The 19144-nt window shown below is 29.5% G+C and overlaps 11 protein-coding genes across 11 annotated transcripts; 6 read left to right on the forward strand and 5 right to left on the reverse strand. All coding sequences in view use genetic code 12, as the record gives it.

Annotated features, from left to right (window-relative positions):
- Positions 1–593: 593 nt before the first annotated feature.
- On the forward strand, positions 594–1940 carry STE2 (alpha-factor pheromone receptor; the record flags this gene model as incomplete). Its single annotated transcript, XM_064905819.1, has 1 exon — positions 594–1940. One exon carries the CDS (start codon positions 594–596, stop codon positions 1938–1940), a length of 1347 nt encoding a protein of 448 aa, XP_064763696.1.
- Positions 1941–2256: 316 nt separating this feature from the next.
- On the forward strand, positions 2257–3555 carry DFJ63DRAFT_311698 (uncharacterized protein; the record flags this gene model as incomplete). The annotated part of the gene is made up of 1 exon (XM_064905820.1): positions 2257–3555. The coding sequence occupies one exon, from the start codon at positions 2257–2259 to the stop codon at positions 3553–3555; it is 1299 nt and encodes a 432-aa protein (XP_064763697.1).
- Positions 3556–4910: 1355 nt separating this feature from the next.
- On the forward strand, positions 4911–6476 carry DFJ63DRAFT_333962 (Zn(II)2Cys6 transcription factor domain-containing protein; the record flags this gene model as incomplete). The annotated part of the gene is made up of 1 exon (XM_064907946.1): positions 4911–6476. The coding sequence occupies one exon, from the start codon at positions 4911–4913 to the stop codon at positions 6474–6476; it is 1566 nt and encodes a 521-aa protein (XP_064763698.1).
- Positions 6477–6589: 113 nt separating this feature from the next.
- DFJ63DRAFT_311700 (uncharacterized protein) lies at positions 6590–8086 on the reverse strand (the record flags this gene model as incomplete). Its single annotated transcript, XM_064905821.1, has 1 exon — positions 6590–8086. The coding sequence occupies one exon, from the start codon at positions 8084–8086 to the stop codon at positions 6590–6592; it is 1497 nt and encodes a 498-aa protein (XP_064763699.1).
- A 1397-nt stretch (positions 8087–9483) lies between these two features.
- On the forward strand, positions 9484–11706 carry DFJ63DRAFT_284197 (rRNA-binding ribosome biosynthesis protein; the record flags this gene model as incomplete). The annotated part of the gene is made up of 1 exon (XM_064904779.1): positions 9484–11706. The coding sequence occupies one exon, from the start codon at positions 9484–9486 to the stop codon at positions 11704–11706; it is 2223 nt and encodes a 740-aa protein (XP_064763700.1).
- A 72-nt stretch (positions 11707–11778) lies between these two features.
- Positions 11779–12264, reverse strand: DFJ63DRAFT_70282 (uncharacterized protein). The gene is made up of 2 exons (XM_064909098.1): positions 12125–12264; positions 11779–12063 (listed from the first exon to the last, which is right to left on the reverse strand). Exons 1-2 carry the CDS (start codon positions 12182–12184, stop codon positions 11851–11853), a joined length of 273 nt encoding a protein of 90 aa, XP_064763701.1. The 5' UTR covers positions 12185–12264; the 3' UTR covers positions 11779–11850.
- Positions 12265–12344: 80 nt separating this feature from the next.
- Positions 12345–14240, reverse strand: ARO10 (phenylpyruvate decarboxylase; the record flags this gene model as incomplete). Its single annotated transcript, XM_064904762.1, has 1 exon — positions 12345–14240. The coding sequence occupies one exon, from the start codon at positions 14238–14240 to the stop codon at positions 12345–12347; it is 1896 nt and encodes a 631-aa protein (XP_064763702.1).
- A 1529-nt stretch (positions 14241–15769) lies between these two features.
- On the forward strand, positions 15770–16642 carry SIW14 (putative tyrosine protein phosphatase; the record flags this gene model as incomplete). The annotated part of the gene is made up of 1 exon (XM_064905822.1): positions 15770–16642. One exon carries the CDS (start codon positions 15770–15772, stop codon positions 16640–16642), a length of 873 nt encoding a protein of 290 aa, XP_064763703.1.
- Positions 16643–16702: 60 nt separating this feature from the next.
- On the reverse strand, positions 16703–17451 carry DFJ63DRAFT_70228 (uncharacterized protein). Its single transcript, XM_064909097.1, has one exon. The coding sequence runs from the start codon at positions 17247–17249 to the stop codon at positions 16764–16766; it is 486 nt and encodes a 161-aa protein (XP_064763704.1). The 5' UTR covers positions 17250–17451; the 3' UTR covers positions 16703–16763.
- HHT2 (histone) lies at positions 17452–18406 on the reverse strand. The gene has a single exon (XM_064909093.1). The coding sequence runs from the start codon at positions 18062–18064 to the stop codon at positions 17654–17656; it is 411 nt and encodes a 136-aa protein (XP_064763705.1). The 5' UTR covers positions 18065–18406; the 3' UTR covers positions 17452–17653.
- A 342-nt stretch (positions 18407–18748) lies between these two features.
- On the forward strand, positions 18749–19127 carry HHF22 (histone; the record flags this gene model as incomplete). Its single annotated transcript, XM_064905420.1, has 1 exon — positions 18749–19127. The coding sequence occupies one exon, from the start codon at positions 18749–18751 to the stop codon at positions 19058–19060; it is 312 nt and encodes a 103-aa protein (XP_064763706.1). The 3' UTR covers positions 19061–19127.
- Between the last annotated feature and the right edge of the window lie 17 nt (positions 19128–19144).

Raw genomic sequence — 19144 nt, forward strand, 5'->3', positions numbered from 1 at the left:
ACCACCACAAAATAACTCATTTTGAAAAAGGTCGTGTGGAATGAAAATTAATTCTATTTTTACCAAGACACTCTCTCCCTCCCTCCACTTTTCTCACTTTATTTCCTGTCAAGTTCCTCCACATATTTTCAACTCAATATAAATCCCACCCCTCCTTCATCGTAATTGAATAAATCCTTTTTGGTCTACTTCTAATTACTATCTCTCAACTAACTTAACTTGATAATTTCTACAAATCTTCAAATCTACAAATCTTATTCTTACGTCAAATCTCATCTTCTAACCCTCTAATGATGTCGCATTAAAACTATATTCATTATCCTTTTACAAATCTTTCATCATCATTCATTTACCCTTATTTTTATCTTATGTGCACTCCCCCAGTGACGAAATTTACCATTGTCGCAACCTAATTAGGAAATATTTAATCAAATTGCAAAACTTGATCTTAACTATGAAACAATTTTTTCACATCCAATTTAACTAGAATGTATTTACTCTATATAAACCTATAATTGTCAACCTTTTGTAAAATTAAAAATGAACAACTCTCTTCTTCTCTAATCAATCAAACAACAATTCACTCACTCATTATGAATATCTTTGTTAGTCCTAATGTTGATTCTCAATCAATATTTTTAAATTTCACATTACCTCAAGATCCAAGTCAACAAGTATTTGAATTACCATTTGGATTGGTTGATGCTTATTTCCATCGTATTTTACAACAAACCATCGTTCATGGTGTTTCTATTGGTGCATGTGTGGTCCTTATCATTACATTATTAATCTTTCCTAATAAACATAAGAATAATCCTATGTTTTATATGAATTTAATGTCTTTGATTTGGATGATTATTAGAGCTGGATTGAATATCGCCTTTATTTTAAGTCCTTTGAATTCACCTAGTTTTTCATTCACTGGTTTATTAAATCCTGAAACTTCTTCTTATACAATTTCAACCGTGGCTAATTCTTCTGAAGTTATTTTAGTGGTGTTTATTTTATTATCAATTAATTATCAAATTTATATTATTTTCAAATCTCCTGAAGTTAAAATCATGAAATTTATCTCCATTGCTATTTCTGCTGGTTTAAGTTTAGCTACTATCGGATTATATATGAATTCAACCATTAGAAATAATCAAATGTATCATCAAATCTTTACTGATTCAATCACTCTGGAAACGGTTATTAATGGTATGCTTGTTAATGATTTACCTCGAATTTTATTTTATACTGTTATAAATGTCACTTCATTAATCTTAGTATTTAAATTAGTCATGGCTATTAAAACAAGAAGATACTTAGGTTTAAAACAATTTGATTCCTTCCATGTATTATTAATCATGTCATCGCAAACTTTAATTATTCCAACTATTTTAGTCTTTGTTCATTATGGTTTAGGTGAAAGTTCAAGTTCATTATTATTATTAATTGGATTATTATTAGTGGTTTTATCATTACCTGTTACTTCATTATGGGCCAGTTCAGCTAATAATAAATCAAATTTACCATTACAATTACCTAAGGATTCATTAAGTTTCTTAGCTAGATTCTCAACTAATGGTTCAAGTTCTTCTTCCGATAATGATAATGATACTATGATCGGAAGTACGGTTTATTCCATGTTCCCAGAGAAATTATCCAAATATCATTCTGGTTCATCTAATGGTTCATCTGAAACTCAAGTTGGTATGACTCCAAATTCCCATACTACTGCATTTAGAAATCAATTACCACCAGAATTAGCTGAAATTTTAAATGAAAATGATGACGATGAAATCAGTTTCAGTAATCAACATCAAACTATCAATACTCCAGGTTCTCAAGAGTCAAGTGTAACTCACGAAGAACAAACTAGTAATATCGATCATTATTTGAATAATATTAGTGATGATGAATTAAGAGCTGTTACAAAACATAATATTAATGTTTAGACTCTATAAAAGTTCCTCCTTTCCTTTCCTTTACTGTTCTCTCTTCCTTTCTTTTTCTGTTTGTATCAATTTTGTTTAATTATTAAAATATATGTTATCTGTACTTTCAATTTAATACGTAATAACTCATATCTATAACTCATAGTTAGTAGTGGCGATGGTGGCAATATTTGCAACTATATAATTCTTACATGCCACAAAATCAACACACTAACTAAAAAAAAACTCTCACCCCAAACAAAAACAAAAAATAAAAATTGTGATCCTTCTTTATCCTATCTTTACAACCAATACACATCTACAACCAAACGATTCAATGGTAGCTGAACCAGTACAAGCAACTATTGAAACGTTGTCATATCTATATAACAAAACTAATGACTTCATAAATACTCAACATGGAAACGTCTCAATTTCAGATTTGTACGATCAAATAACGCTGTATAATCCGTTTAATCATGATCTTACCATTACCATTCATCAAAATACCAATCATAATCGGAAAATCACAAGTCCTATCAAAGAGAAGTTTGCTCAGAGTTTTGTCGAACATAAATGGAAGTATATATCTATCCTTACTGTGGGACTTGGAGTGGGGACGTATGTGTTTTATCAGCAAGTTTATAAACCAGTGTTATTGATAGAGAATGCCAATAACAACAATAATAAATTAAAGAGGAGGGTTCCAAAGTTATCGAATGGAGCAAGAGGGGATGTGGTGTTGATTATTGGATCACCTACTGAACCATTAACGAGATTGATTGCGTTGGATTTTGAAAAGAGAGGATTTATCGTATATTTAACTATCCTTGATGAGAAAGATTTTAAATACGTTGAATCAAATCCTATCACTGATGATATTAATTATTTAAATTTGAATGAATCAGTTAGTTTTGAAAGTCAATTGATTAAATTCCAACAATTATTAGAATTGGCAGTTATACCGTTCCCAGGAGCTGAATCTCATAATTTAACATTAAAAGCCATTGTATTCTCTCCTCAACTATATTTCCCCATTGGTCCTATTGAGAATGTTATGATTTCAACTTGGTCAAAATTACAAGATAAGATGTTTATCTATTTAAAATTGTTTTCATCCGGATTAATAAATTTAGCAAGATTACAACTGAGTAAGATTATTTTAATTTATCCTAATATCATAAGTTCATTATCGATTCCTTATCATTCACCAGAAACACTTTTCCAAACTCAATTGAAAAGTCTATTCACGATCTTAACTCGAGAAGTATCTCAACATAATTTATCTGTAACTCAAGTTAAATTAGGGAATTTAAATATATCAAATCAAAGATCAAATACATCCCAGAGAACTACAGCATTAATCAATTCAGAAATTAAAAATTGGAATGAAGATATCAAATCGTTATATGCCGATAATTTCTCCAAATCTCAATATAAATCAAACCCTATAAAATCAAGTGGAGGTGGTAAAGGGACTAGTCTTCGAGAATTATATCATATATTATTTGATTTGATATATACCCCACCTAATCGTAGGAATCCATCGATAGTGTATTGTGGAACAGGAGCTAGATCGTACGATATTATATCGGGATTGATACCTGAATCTTGGATTGAATGGATCTTACGATAGTTAAAATAATGTGTAAATAGAGAATACAAATAATAATAAATAAATAACCCTAATTATAAAATTTGCAATGATGATTTTTGTAGCCAGCACACGACCACCAGATTTTTTAGTTTTTCTCAATTCATCGTCACCAACAAAAAATTTTCATTTATAAGTTTAAACATACTACTTCTTCCTTCTTCTTCTCTTCTTTACGTTCATGGTCAAAGATTTGTTATCGAAGCTTACAAAAGGAATGCTTGTCATTCAATTCAGAAAATGCTTTGGGGAAAGTCTCCTGCCATCTATGCGGAAACGTAATGAATCTCATCCATTCATTTGAGTTTTATCAATTTAGCTTTCATTAAATTTTAACTGAAAGTATTGATTTAATTCAGGTCATTTATTTGATTTCATACAAGGCCCAATTTGGTATTTATTCCATGATTGGTGTATGTCGATTTATTTTGACAATGTTTTCGGCAATGGGAATATTATATTCCTAAACGATAGTCATAACAAATGATCAATGTTTTACAGCATTGATTAACCCAATGGAGCTTATTTTTGATTCATGGACGTCACCCCATACAACTCTCTTTCAAAAGCTTGTTTTATTTGGTCTAAGTTGATTGATTGGTTTGATTGGTTTAGATTAAGATATTACCGCATAGTCAAATATGCCAAGCTTCAGTTTTTTTCTAAACTTTGATGATATGATGATTGATATATCAACTTCAGGAGAGGTTTGATATTATTTTCTCCACTTATTTATTGTATCAATCAGGATTCAAATATATCAATGATAATTCACAGGAGACCTTTTATTTTAATGATGAAACAATCAAGCAACATAGAGTCAAGCTCTGAGTGTAATTTGACAAAGTCAATTATAAGGATTAGATCTGCAAATATTTCTGATAAAATATTAAATAAGGTAATCTCTATTAACGTGTGAATTTGAAATTGTTATCGTTGTGAAATCTTGAATGATCAATAATAATATTGAAAATAGTATTATTTATATCATTAAATCATTCATTTAATCTGTTTATAGTAGTTTCGTACCAAACATCCATACCGCATTAATTAAGCAGAACTTTTATGCGCTTATATAAGCGCTCTTTTTTAACAATTATTTAGCAAAAATGGCTGTGTCGTAAATATCTTTCTCCATACTTCCTATCAGCATATATATATTCTATGAACTCTAGACGAATATTTTATGAGATGAGACCAGAATGTGTAAATAGTGGTTGAATAGTCGGATTATTAGCCTTAGCATATTTTAACACATTGTTACTAGTACGTTCATTAGCGACATTTTCGTTCATTTTTTGCTTTTTATTTACTGTTGGTTGGAGGTTTTATTAAAAATGGCAGTCAAAACTATAACAAGAATCACCAGTCTAACTAAAGTTAGCGGGGTCAATAAGAATAAGAAGAATAAAGCTACTCGCAGTCGAAGAAGATCAAAGAATGGTTGTTTAAGTTGTAAACGATTGAAAATCAAATGTGATGAAAAGAAACCAAGTTGTGAATATTGTCTTGATACAAATCGTCAATGTAGTTATGTTTCATCACCAATTTCTCCTTCACCGGTGTTGACTCCAATCAATGATAATACTCCCATTAAGGCATTCAACGATAAAGATTACGATGAAGAAGAATCAAGATTGGTGAAGTTGTGGGCACCTCCCACTATTGGGATCACTATTAACAATCGATTGATTAATAGCATAAATTATTTAAATGTTAAAAGTTATGAAATGGAATTATTAGATTTTTTTAGGAAGAATTGTTTATTCTTATTTACATTTGGATTGAAATCACATAGAGATAATGCCAATGTAAATGGATTTGGAAATGTTTATGGAAATTCAGCCACTAAAACTGAAAATTGGTCAGGTTTAATACCCCAAATGTTCTTTCAAAGTGAAATAGTTCGAAATAGTATTTGTTCATTTTCATCATTAAATTTATTTTCCATAATCCAAGAAGAAGGAACTGATCCAAATCGAATTCATCATGCTTCACCATTCAAACGATTTGGAAGACCAGCGAAATATGACACTAATCTTCTTCATAACCATCAATTATTCAATAAGACATGTGGTTATTTTAATCAAGCCATTAATCAAACCAATCAACAATTAGCTAGTTTAAATCATGATAACATATTTATTGATCCTCCTAACCTAGCTAAAGAATTAGTCATTTCAAACATTTTGATATTTACATTTTTAGCCATTCATCCTCATAATTTAATGCCATTGGTAGATTTCAATGGTAATCACAGTAGAGGTCATAATGATTTCTTATCCATTTGTAATGGGATTAAATCAACCGTAATCTATTGTTTACCAACTTTAATTGAAAATGATTGTAAAATCCTTACTGTAATCTTTAATGATGCCGATACTGAACTTCAACAACCTCCAACTCCACCATGTCAACATGATTACGATGTTCCGATCATAGCAAGTTTCAAACGTGATCTAGATCAATCATTTCATACTGATCATGATTTAAAACCATTAGAATATATGACTATATCCCAAACGTTAAAAATGTTAAATAAAGCAGTTAAAAAATGTATATTTATCAACTTTCCTAAACCTATATTCCGATGGATATTAATCACGGCCAATCCATTCTTTCATCAATTAATTTATAAACAGAATCTTATGGCATTAAGATTAATGAATATTTTCAGTCATTTATGTCTTATGATTCGATTTCAATTGTTTAATGATTCAAATATGTGGATTGATTATATTGAATGGTTTAAACTGTTTAATTTCATGCATTTTAATCAAACTTGGAAATTTAAACTCGATGAAAAATTATATGAGTTATCTATCGTCCGTAAATTTGGATTTAAATTAGCTAATTATGAACATTTAGCTACACTTGATCCTGAAAATGAGGAGGATTCATAAGAGGAAATTGGAATTAAAATATATATATATATATATATAAATAATGATACATTTATTATTATTAAAAAAACCTATTAATTTATAATAGTATTACTAGATTTACACTTAAATTATTATTCAACTTTCCAATGTGAAGTTAAAGTAGCAGCACCCGATTGACTATCATTACTCATTAATTCAGCAGCATATAATAATAAAGTAGTAGCCATATTAATCCAATGCCAAAACTGCCAAGGATGAACTGTAATTTTAAATGAGGTGGATGCATTATCGAAAAATCCCCATAATTTTAATTCAGTTCCTAATTCTCCATTATATGATAACATTAAATGTGTGTATACTGCGATTATAATACATGGGGAATATGCATAGATTAATTTAATGATTACTGAAGGTGGTTGATGATGAGGAGGTTTAAGACGGAAAGATTTCTTTCGTAAAAGGCTTTGAGATGATATAGATGATGATGATGGAGTGATGTTCTTATCGGATGAATCATTTGATCCAATATCACCAGATGAAATATGATCGGTATTATTATTGGATTTATCATTCGACGGTATTGATGATACTGATGTATGTGAAGCCGAACGAGATGTGGTTAATTGAGGTGGAGTTCTTGATGGTGGTGGAGTGGTAGGATATGATACATTATTATATAATGAAGGGATAATCTTTGTAGCAGCATAAAATACTCCAATTCTATAAGCTAAATTTAATAATAATGGTAAAGTTAATCTTTGAATAGCCATAATTAAAAATTCCCAAATGGTCTTGATAGAAATTGGTAAATTTGATGCTAAGAATGGTAATAATTGACTTATAGGATTTAAAATTTGAGGAGGTAATTTTGGAATTTCATTTTTTAAATTATTTGTTGCATGAGTTAATAATGAAGTTAATGTGGCTGTTGCTCCTTCTGATAAGATTGGGAAAATTTCATAAATACATCTAACAATATAAGCAAACATTAATGAACTTTCAATGATGGAGCCTTTTGAAGATACAATTCCAAATAATCCTAACCCAAGGGTTAAAGTTAATAATGATCCTAATAAAGATGCACTTATAATATCAATAGTGAATGGGAACACATAAATTCTGTATAAGAAATATAATGCGGCTGTAATAATAGATCCACTACCAACCAATGAAACAATTAACCAAGAATCTGATTTATAAACGGTTAACCAATTTATAGTTTGACCAATGGCTTGAATTAATAATAATGAACAAAACCCTTCTAATATGGTGAATACTGGAGTTGAATTGATTAAGATTAATCTCCAAATTTCAACTGGATTAATATAATTCATAATTGGATCATGAGGAGTACTATAATATGATAAAAAGAAAGTTAATAAACTTGGGATAAAGAAATGTTGTAAATAATATAAGATTGATACCCATCTCAAATATTTTGATTTTCTGGTAGTTAATCGTATTGTTGTTAAAACAAAATATACTAAGAATGTAGTTAAAGAATATGCTAAACCACATTTTACTCCCCCTATATCGAAAGCCAATGGAATGGTTAAAATCATTAGGACAAGATATAGGGTAGATAGGAGGGCTCTTATGAACTGTATTATTCTTCTCTCTATTGACATTGTGATGATATGATATGATATGATAAGGTATGATGGATATTATGAAATTCTATACTTTATGAAGGAATAAATATATGGGATATCAGGGTAAAAAATTGTATATAATGAATCACGAAAACTTTGGGGACAAGAATTGAATGGGGAGAAAACACGCCGGAATAGGATTAGAATAAATAGGTTGAAATATAAGTTCTATTAAAAAGCAAAGCTATGATGGTTATTATATATATACGTTGTTGAAAACAAAGGAATTGATGAGGTATAACTATAGGAAAAGTCCTATGAATATGATCCAGGTGAATTTCTAACTTTGATTTTACGGTGAATGATGATTCTGGTAGTGAAGCTATTGATGTTGTAGGTGATTTGCTGGGGATGTTCTAGATAATTCTTATCACAAACACTCTTTCCTTTAAATCTTTTTAAACAAACAGAAAAAGGAGGTTATAATAAAATAAACCAGTACAATGATGAGGGAGGGGGATTGGAGTTTACAGATAGTTGATATCAGTAGACCTTGTACATATAAAAGACACCTTACTAGAAAACACGCTGAGGGACAGGATGGATGGAAATGAATTGATAGACGATTGGTGGAGGAATGGGCTGGATTGGATTGGATTGGATTGGTGTTTGGTGATAGTTTACATCTTTACAAAAAAAATTCCCCTTTTTTTTTTAAAGTGAGAATTCCAAAATAATTTTTTTTTTTTAATTTAACTTTTTTTTTACAGCACTTTTTTTTTACCACCACAATTTTTAACTTCTTCTTCTTCTTGTTAAGTAGTTGTGTTTGATATGATTGGATGAAGCAGGTCAATCAATCAAAGTATCACCAGATCAAACAAACATGTTGATTGATTGATTGATTGATTGGTTGGTTAGATGTGGGGTTGACAAAAAGTGTGTAATACTAATTAGATTCAATTGGTCTGCTGTTGCCATTTACAACCAAATCTGTTTTAGGTCAGACGACCAAAACTTATGCTGTGGTGATTCATATTTTGGGGTATATAATATCAATTTTAGTAGTTTAAAAAGGCATGAAGTTGTATGAGGCTACACAGATTTCATCAATCAATCTGATTGATTGATTGATCAAGATAGTCATATCAACTAACCCTATCAATACCTTCTTCTAAAACCAAATTGATAAAATGCAGCTAAAAACAGAAATTGACTGTCAATTTATCCCAATTAGGAAACAGATCCATACCGCAACAATAAACATATTTTTTACTAACAATTCTACACGACCTTCTTAAGTTATATGCAGTCACATACATAAGAACTTCTTCTTCTTCTTCTTTAAACTAAATATGAAAAAAATCTGTGATTTAAGAAGAGCATCTCTCGTTGTTGCAAATAATAGTTGAATATCAATTAAATTATAGAGTATGGCAAGACAAGTGAAAAGGAAGAGTCATTCCAAATCTCATCATACCTCTTCTTCATCTAACCATTCTAACAATGATGATTCTGAACATAAAAGACCAAAATTAAAACATGGTAGAAATGAAGTAAGAAATGTAACTAGAACTGCGAGAAGAGGTTATGGTTATAATGAAGATAATGAACAGAATGAAAATGAAGAAGGGAAAGAAGTAGAAGAAGAAGAAGAGAGTGAAGAAGAAGCTGGTAATGATGAAGATTTTGATGAAGATCGTGGAAAGGCTTATGATGCTCTTTTAACCTTATTAAAATCAGATCATAAGGAACCAAAAATATCGAAATCAAAAAAGTTTGACAAAGATATCACTGATGATGTTAATGATGATGAATTGGAAGATGAAGATGAAGATGAAGATGAAAATGAAATTGTGGGAGTCAATATAGATGAGAATGATGTTGATGAGGAAGATGATGATGAAGTAGACTCTGATGATGAAGAAGAAGTTACATCAGGTCTTGCAAGTGATCCATTTGAAGTTCATTTCAATCAAGTAACTGAATCATATATGGAATCCCAAGAAAAGATCATCATTAAAGAAAAACAAAAATGGATAATAGATGGAAAGGATAAATATGATAATTATTCATCAATAACACAAATTCCACCTGGAAAACCTATCACCTTAATTAATGAAAAGAAATCATTTAATGATATTAATGAATTATCCATCAAAAAGAGATTAATAGATGCATTTGATTACAAAGAAAATCTTTCTGATTTAGATGAGATTTTATTATCTAATATGATCAATTATAAAGATATTAATTTCCCTTATCAATCATTTAAAAACACATCTTATAGAAAATTATACACTTTACATGCATTAAATCATATTTTTAAAACCAGAGATAGAATTATTAAAAATACCACTAAATTACATACATATAGAGAAGCCATAAAGAATGGGGAAAAGTCTAATGATGATAATGAAGAACCTGAATTTAGAGATCAAGGGTTTACCAGACCAAAAGTTCTTATATTATTACCTACAAGACAAGCATGTCATGAAATAGTTGAAATGTTAATTAAATATTCCGGATCTGAACAACAAGAAAATAAAAAGAAATTTACAGGACAATTCCATTCCAAAGATCAACCACCATCATCTAAACCTGCAGATTTTATTGATACTTTCAAAGGAAATAATAATGATTTCTTTTGTATGGGATTGAAATTCACTAGAAAAACCATTAAATTATATTCATCGTTTTATTCATCTGATATAATATTAGCATCACCCATTGGATTATCAATGATTTTAGAAAATGATGATAAAAAGAAAAGACAATATGATTTCATATCATCTATTGAAGTCTTAATTGTCGATAAAGCTAATCAAATTGAAATGCAAAATTGGGATCATATCACTACCATTTTAAAATATTTAAATAAAATTCCTAAAGATTTTCATGATGCTGATTTTTCAAGAATTAGAATGTGGTCAATAAATGATCAAAGTAAATTATTAAGACAAAATCTTATCTTTAGTGAATATTTAACTCCCAATATTAATAATTTAACTACTACAAAATCATTAAATTTGAGTGGGAAATTAAAATTCAAACCGATTATAAGTCAACAGAATTGTATTATGAATTCGATTGGGATTAAAATCAAACAAATTTTTCAGCGATTTGAAAGTTCAAATCCTATGGAAGATCCTGATGCTAGATTTAAATTCTTTATAAATTCAGTATTACCATCCTTAATTAAATCATCATCATATTCTGATGGGATTTTGATTTATATCCCTTCATATTTCGATTATATTCGAATTAAAAATCATATGAAATCAAATACAAAGTTCTTATTTGATGGTATTGATGAATATACTGCTCAATCTAAATTAACTAAGATAAGACAAAATTTCCAATCGGGTAAAATAAAGATTTTATTATATACTGAAAGATTACATTATTTTAGAAGATATGAATTGAATGGAGTTAAAACGATTTTAATTTATCAATTACCTTCCAATCCTGTATTTTATAAAGAATTAGTTAAATTCTTAGCCAAGTCTATCTTCAAAGAAGTGTGTGATTTGAATTTAGTGTTTGTTAAGACTATGTTTTCTAAATGGGATGGTCAATTATTAGAAAGAGTTATTGGTAATGATAGAGCTCCAGTGTTAGCAAACTCTCCTAATGAAATGTATGAATTTAGATAAGTTAGATGTATAAGTATATATTAATAATTTCTAATGTACAGTCATATATACATGTATATGAATTCAAAACCCTGTTTCCCAAATATGATGTATGTGTATGTGTTTGCGTATACCGATGATTCATGGTGGTCTTTACGGATACAATCAAGTACTTAAAGTTCTGAAGGCCATTATGAAACATCCAATAGCAACATATGGACTCATTCTTTCCCCAACTCTAGCACATTTCCAGAATACACTTAATATTCCTGATTTTCTATTATCTAATATAGCAGGTGCGGTGGCATGAACATAAGTACAGGTACAAATCAATAATAAAATGACTTGTAATAATGATTGAAAGTTGAATAAAGCACTCTAGATGTTGTTTGGGTTAGTAATTGATCAGTTGAATTGATAGATGGATGATGATACTTACCATTATCGATGATGTCTTGGTTCCTTTGAAGTAGATGGCTGTTAACAGAACTCTTTCCATTTTTGTTTTTGATTCAGAAAAATTTATGACCTGAATATTATATACAGGAAATTATATATGAGCCAGTGGCTGCCAATTAATTGCAAAAATTGTATAACTATAACTAATATATTCAATACCATAATCATCACTAACTAATCTATGTAACTACTCTTATAATCTACTTATTAAGGAATAAACTTCTGAATCTTTCAGGAGCATCGAATTTACCCATGGTTAATTCAAAGAATTCCAATTTCGAATTATCAAATCTTGTGCCATAATTTTGTTGACCTTTAAAGAATTGATTGAATTCTTTTAAATTATGAAGTTTATAACCTTTATGGTACTTTTCATGAGGATCTCCATAAACTTTCAAGATATTAGACCAATCCCATTGTCCATTGATATCATTATAAGATCTAGTTGGACCTTTAATCATTCTTTCAATCGTGTATCCATCATTATTAATTAAGAAAATCTTTGGATAATTCTTAATGTACTCATGATATTTGACAAACGTGGATAATTCTTGAATAGTCATTTGAGCAGCTCCATCCCCTTCAATAAGAATGATTCTTCTATCATATAATTCTAAATCATTAATGGCCATAGTTACTCCAAATGTACTTGGTAAAGCATATCCAATTGATCCATAATAATTTTGGGTAACCATTTTAACTCCCGATGGGAATTTAATATCAGGTAATGCAAATGAAAATGACATGGTATCCATTATTAATACATCATTTGGTTGTAAATTTTGATTTAAATGATCGATTAATTTAGTTTGAGGAATATAAAGATCATCAGTGGGAGGGATACATTGAGTTTCTGGATAAAATTTCTTATGTCCAATATTATCACGATTAATATTGATGAATTTTGTCGTATCTAATCTTTTTAATAATTCATCTAATAAATCACCCATAGAGAATAATCTATCATTAGTGGTGAAATCTTTAATCATGATTAATTTCCCATTGATTTTAATATAATCAGGATGGATTTCAATATAATCATGAATATGAGTTAAATCCCAATGATACCCACCTGTTGTAGTTTCAGAATTGAAGAATCCAAAATTTAATAACACATCAGTATTTAATTCAAATTCATGTTTGATTATAGCTGAGGATGATCCATTAGCGAAATATAATCCAAGATAATTAGGTAAATCTTCATCGATACTTCTACTTAAATTTGATGAAAATAATTTAACTAAATTTGAAGGTAATGAAGTTATGAATTGATTGAATTTATCATCTAAACCAAATCTTGAAACCAAACAATCACCAAAGATAGAGGGATTGGTACTTTTATATAATTTATCAAGAATAGTATCAACCACATCATCCATAACTTCAATAGATTTAGATGTCATAGAATAATTTGTCTTTAAAGGAGTTTCAAATAATCTTTGTGTAGGGACCAACATATTAGTTATATCACAAGGGATATATAAATAACCTGGTCTACGTTCTTGAATAATAGTAGTTAAAACTTTATCAATCTTATCTAAATTAGTGGATAAATTTTCATCTAAAGATTGTTGAATAACCGAAACAGGTTCTGCCATTTGTTTATAAACATCATGATTAGCATGATTCAAGGAATTTTTAGATTGAATTAAATGATGATGATTCTTAACATCAACATCATAAACTCCATCATGAGCTTGAGAACTTTGTTTTAATGAAGTGGTACCCACAATATGTAAAATTGGAGAATATTCTGCAAATGAACCGGCAATACCATTTAATGCACTTAATTCACCCACTCCAAATGTGGTAATCAATACGGTTAAACCTTGAATGATTCTAGAATATCCGTCAACCACATAAGCTGAATTCAATTCATTACATAATCCAATGAATTTAACCTTTTGGTTAGTAATGGAATCAGTATATAAATGTTCTAATAAATCGACATTAAAATCTCCTGGAATACCAAAGATTGATTTTAATTTTGGATTTGATTGAAGAATTCTAAGGAATAAATATTCTCCTAATGGAATGGAGTCAGGTAAAGTAGGTGTAATACTTCCTGAACTTAATTCTTCTTTAACTGGAGCCATAATGAAATTGTATGTATGTGTGTATGTATCGCTGTAATTGGTAGCAACTATTTATATTTTTGTCTATACTATAATTATATAATTATAATTAGAAAATCCATAGAGGAAAATCCATGACTTATTTATACAACTACAACTCCTACTAATTGGTTATTGAACACTTCCCCTCTGAAAGGATACAACTCTAACACTTTGAACCCTATAAATTGAGTATGACTAGGAAAGTTGAAAGTGGTGTGTATAAAGTTTTAAGCCTAATAAACAAAACAAAAAAAGCGGCTATGGGCGGCAATCCCCAGAAAATAAGAAAAATTGATGATTTTTAAAGGCTTACACCACCAACTTGTCTCTCCACTCTCATGCTTACCTAGACACGGTTCGGACATGCCAATTAAATGGCTCTAGGGATTGGTTATTGTAGTTTGGGGGAGGCGTACAGTCGGTTATAAAGAGCTTATTACAGGCTTTTGTCTCTGAGGTATATATACTATGGCACCAACGGCATTTTCGTATAGGTGATTCACTATGAAGATCAGGCACCTACATTTGATATTTATAATCAACCTGTATTATGATGAATTAAGGAGTATACGATCGATCGATTATCACTATGGGAATACCGTTGCTAACCGAAGCAGTATAATCATAAATATAAAAAAATAAAAATATAACGTGGTTTTTGATTTTTTCTTTCTTTTGGAGTTCTCTCCATTATTTTTAGTTAAAGTTTTAGATGGTTACAAATAGTTTTGGTTAATTCAATTCAATCCAATCAATCAAATGGCTCAATTGTATTGAAATATTTCCATAGGAGATAGTTTTATAAACGGATAATAAAGGGATGGTCTCCACAAAAATGGATTTAGAATGTGGTAATTTTGTCTATGTAAATGAGTTTGTTTCTTAACGTTACCGTCTTTACTTATCCCTTTTCTAACCGTATTCTTCTACTGAATTATATCTATTTGTGATAATTAAAAAGAGGGAAACTATAACGGTTATCATAAATAAAGTTACTTAATCTTACATGGTGTTGAATGGGATGTGTGAATAATTTAATTCATTAGTTCAGTAAAGTAATTATCTCATATGAAATTCATTTCTAAGAATATCTATCCCTTTAAATGACTTATACCTTTACTATCCTTCATTCATCAGTGAGATAGTTTATAAGTTGCAAAATGTATAGTAATTATCATATAACGACACAAAAATGGTATGATTGAAATGGTGGGACTTATATACAGGAAATCAATCATGCTTTTTTTTTAAAATGAGGTATCAACCAACGAATTGAAATAGGAAACTGGAAGGATAATTATATCAATCTATAGTAACTTTATAGAGTAACTAAACCAGATACGATCATTCAAATAGAATAAATAACCACATAACGACCACTATGATAATATAATAATCAGAGACCACTTTTCTTTCTTAAATTATTAGCTTTACAAAGACAATTACAATCAATTAATCAAATCAATCAGATCTATATTCATTTGAGTTATATTATCAACTTTCAAGGTATGACTGATTATTCCGATGATCCATTTCAAATGGATGAAGAATTCGGCATGTCTGATTTCAATTCAACCAATACAAGTCAATCTTTACCCTTACCTTCATCATCTACTACCACCACCACCACCAACACGGTTGAAAATGATATTCATAAGACTTATGAAGAACCAAATTCAATATATGGAGACAATAAATTGATACGATTGAAATTGGATCAATTTAAAATGGATGAGACAGGTGGTACAAACACTACTGAAGATGAAAGTCAACAAGAGAATGCCTATGAAGAAGATTTGGATGATAAATTAGATTATAAATTACAAGATAAATTAAAATTAGAATATGAAGAATTAAAGAAAAAGGAAAAGGATCAACCTTTGACTCCACCCGAGAATTTCTCAACTGTGGTTAATCAAATATATCGATCATCATTTCCTCAACCTTTAAATTTCACATTTTTAAAAACGTTGAAATTAAAATCTATATTATGTTTGATTCCTGAAGATTATCCTCAATTACAATTAGAATTCTTACATCAAGAGAATATAAAATTATTTCAATTAGGGATGTCAGGTAATAAAGAACCATTTGTGAAAATTAATCATGATTTAATTACCGAAGCGATTAAAATCGTTATAAATCCTGATAATCAACCTATTTTAATCCATTGTAATAGAGGGAAACATAGAACTGGGTGTTTGGTAGGGGTATTAAGAAGATTGCAAAAATGGTCATTAACAATTATATTTGATGAATATAGAAAGTTTGCTGCTCCAAAGGAAAGACCTATGGATCAACAATTTATTGAATTATATGATGAAACTGAAATTATAAATTTTGCTGAACAAAATAGGTTACTACCGATAAAATGGGATTGACTTAAATAAAGATGAGATGTATATTAAATGAATATAATTAAACGAATATAGATAAATAAACTCAAATGAAACTGTAGACACCAAAAATGAAAAAAATCAAACTCCGATATAACTTCAAAAGTTAATCATAAAATCTAGAATTATTATTTAACCCTCTCCAGGAGGAAATGATATAATGACCATAAATGGTAGTATTGAACAATGCCAATGAACTTAACACAAGGGGTGAAACATGACGACCTCGAATAAGACTGGTAATACTTGATTTACCATTAATAAGTAAATAAATCGAAGACCAAACCGCATTAAATTCAGCACCATTAACTTCATCACCATCATAGATTAACCAAGCCCCTAAGAGATTAACAGCTCCGAAAGTGAAACATGTCTTCTTGGTAGGTCTTGACATGGCCAAAGCTACTTGTTTATAGACATTGGTATTGGCTGATGCTTTTAATTGAGGTTTATAAGTGATACCTCTAAATAATAATGATGATCCTAATGCGATAGCAGGATAAGGTGATGAACCTAATTCATAGATTGAATCATTGATGGTTTTGGTGGATGGATGATTGAAGGTGTTGGCCACAGTGTTATCGGTTGACATAGTTGAATATGTTAGTAGTTAGTTGTTGATAGTTGATAATGTCTATAAAATCAGAGGTTGCTGTTTTCTGTTTTATATATATATAAATGTGTAAGGTTGCACTCCGAGTGGGTGGTGAGGTAAAAATTTCAGATGGTTTAGATTTTAGGGGGAACTAAAAGGAGTTAGTGATCTTTTCCCCACTAAAAATTTAAAATTTGTTGGATTTTTATCTGCTAAGGTCGCTTAAATTTGATGACCCGTTAGGGGCAAAATGATCTGTCTGTTTAGGGTAATATATTTTGCACTCACTAATTATCAATGGTTTAGGGGTAAATAATAAATCTAATATACAACTAATTCATTTATTCAAAAATAGTAATAATAATAATCTAATATACACAGATAGATAGAAGATAACCGATCTAAGATCTTTCACCTCTTAATCTTCTAGCTAATTGAATATCTTTCTTTTGAATAGTAACTCTCTTAGCATGAATAGCACATAAATTAGTATCTTCGAATAAAGAAACTAAATAAGCTTCAACAGATTCTTGTAAAGCACCAATAGCAGAAGATTGAAATCTTAAATCAGTTTTGAAATCTTGAGCAATTTCACGAACTAATCTTTGGAAAGGTAATTTTCTAATTAATAATTCAGTAGATTTTTGAAATCTTCTAATTTCTCTTAAGGCAACAGTACCTGGCTTATATCTATGAGGCTTTTTAACACCACCAGTTGATGGAGCTGATTTTCTAGCAGCTTTAGAAGCTAATTGTTTTCTTGGGGCTTTACCACCAGTAGATTTTCTAGCTGTTTGTTTAGTTCTAGCCATGATTAATTATTGATGATGATAATAAGAAAGAAAGAATTGTAATTAAAAATAATTTAATTGAAAGGGAATTAGATAAATATTTATATTGAAGGTTGGATCATGGGTGATTTGTTGTTGTTTATAGTTTATCACTATTTGTTTATTTACATCATATTTGTGTCAGTAACTGATTTACAACTTAGCGTATCTTTATCAACAGAAGATGGGGAGAAGAGTGTAAAAGATACACCTAAAACTAGTTAAAGCGTGTCTTCCTCTTCGTTTCATATATGATTTAGTGAAACAGTCTCAGAATTACCGATGCAGAACAATGACTTAACTATGGTGGATTACACAAAACACGTACTCATATTTACTTACCTTAATTATATTGTTTATATCAAGTAGCGATAAAAGATATCTGATTTGAATACTAGAATTTACACATTACAATGTGTAAATTTAATCACTAACAAAAGACAAATTTCAATTTAAGGCGCGTGACTGAAAATTGAATCAAAACAAATAGTTGACCTGCACACAAACTATCACCAAAATCGTCACTAACAACTCTCCCTACTGTAAAAACATTATAAATATATCAATCAATCCCCATAACTGAAATCATAATTATACCATTTTTACTTCTTCTTTTTTTCCCTTTCCTTATCTATTAATCAATTAAATAAATATCATTAATACAATATGTCCGGTAGAGGAAAAGGAGGAAAAGGTTTAGGAAAAGGTGGTGCCAAAAGACACAGAAAGATCTTGAGAGATAACATTCAAGGTATTACAAAACCAGCTATCAGAAGATTAGCCAGAAGAGGGGGTGTCAAACGTATCTCTGCTTTAATCTATGAAGAAGTTAGAGTTGTCTTGAAATCTTTCTTAGAAAACGTTATTAGAGATGCTGTTACTTATACTGAACATGCTAAGAGAAAGACTGTTACTTCTTTAGATGTTGTTTATGCCTTAAAGAGACAAGGTAGAACCTTATATGGTTTCGGTGGTTAAACCCATTGAAAGAATTGTTTTATTCATTCATTCTCATTGTATTCTACTAGTTTAAAGTGTATATTAGCAAAATATATTATTATT

The sequence above is a fragment of the Scheffersomyces coipomensis genome, assembly GCF_036884675.1.
Source record: "Scheffersomyces coipomensis strain NRRL Y-17651 chromosome Unknown DFJ63scaffold_2, whole genome shotgun sequence".
Taxonomy (NCBI): Eukaryota; Fungi; Ascomycota; class Pichiomycetes; order Serinales; family Debaryomycetaceae; genus Scheffersomyces; species Scheffersomyces coipomensis.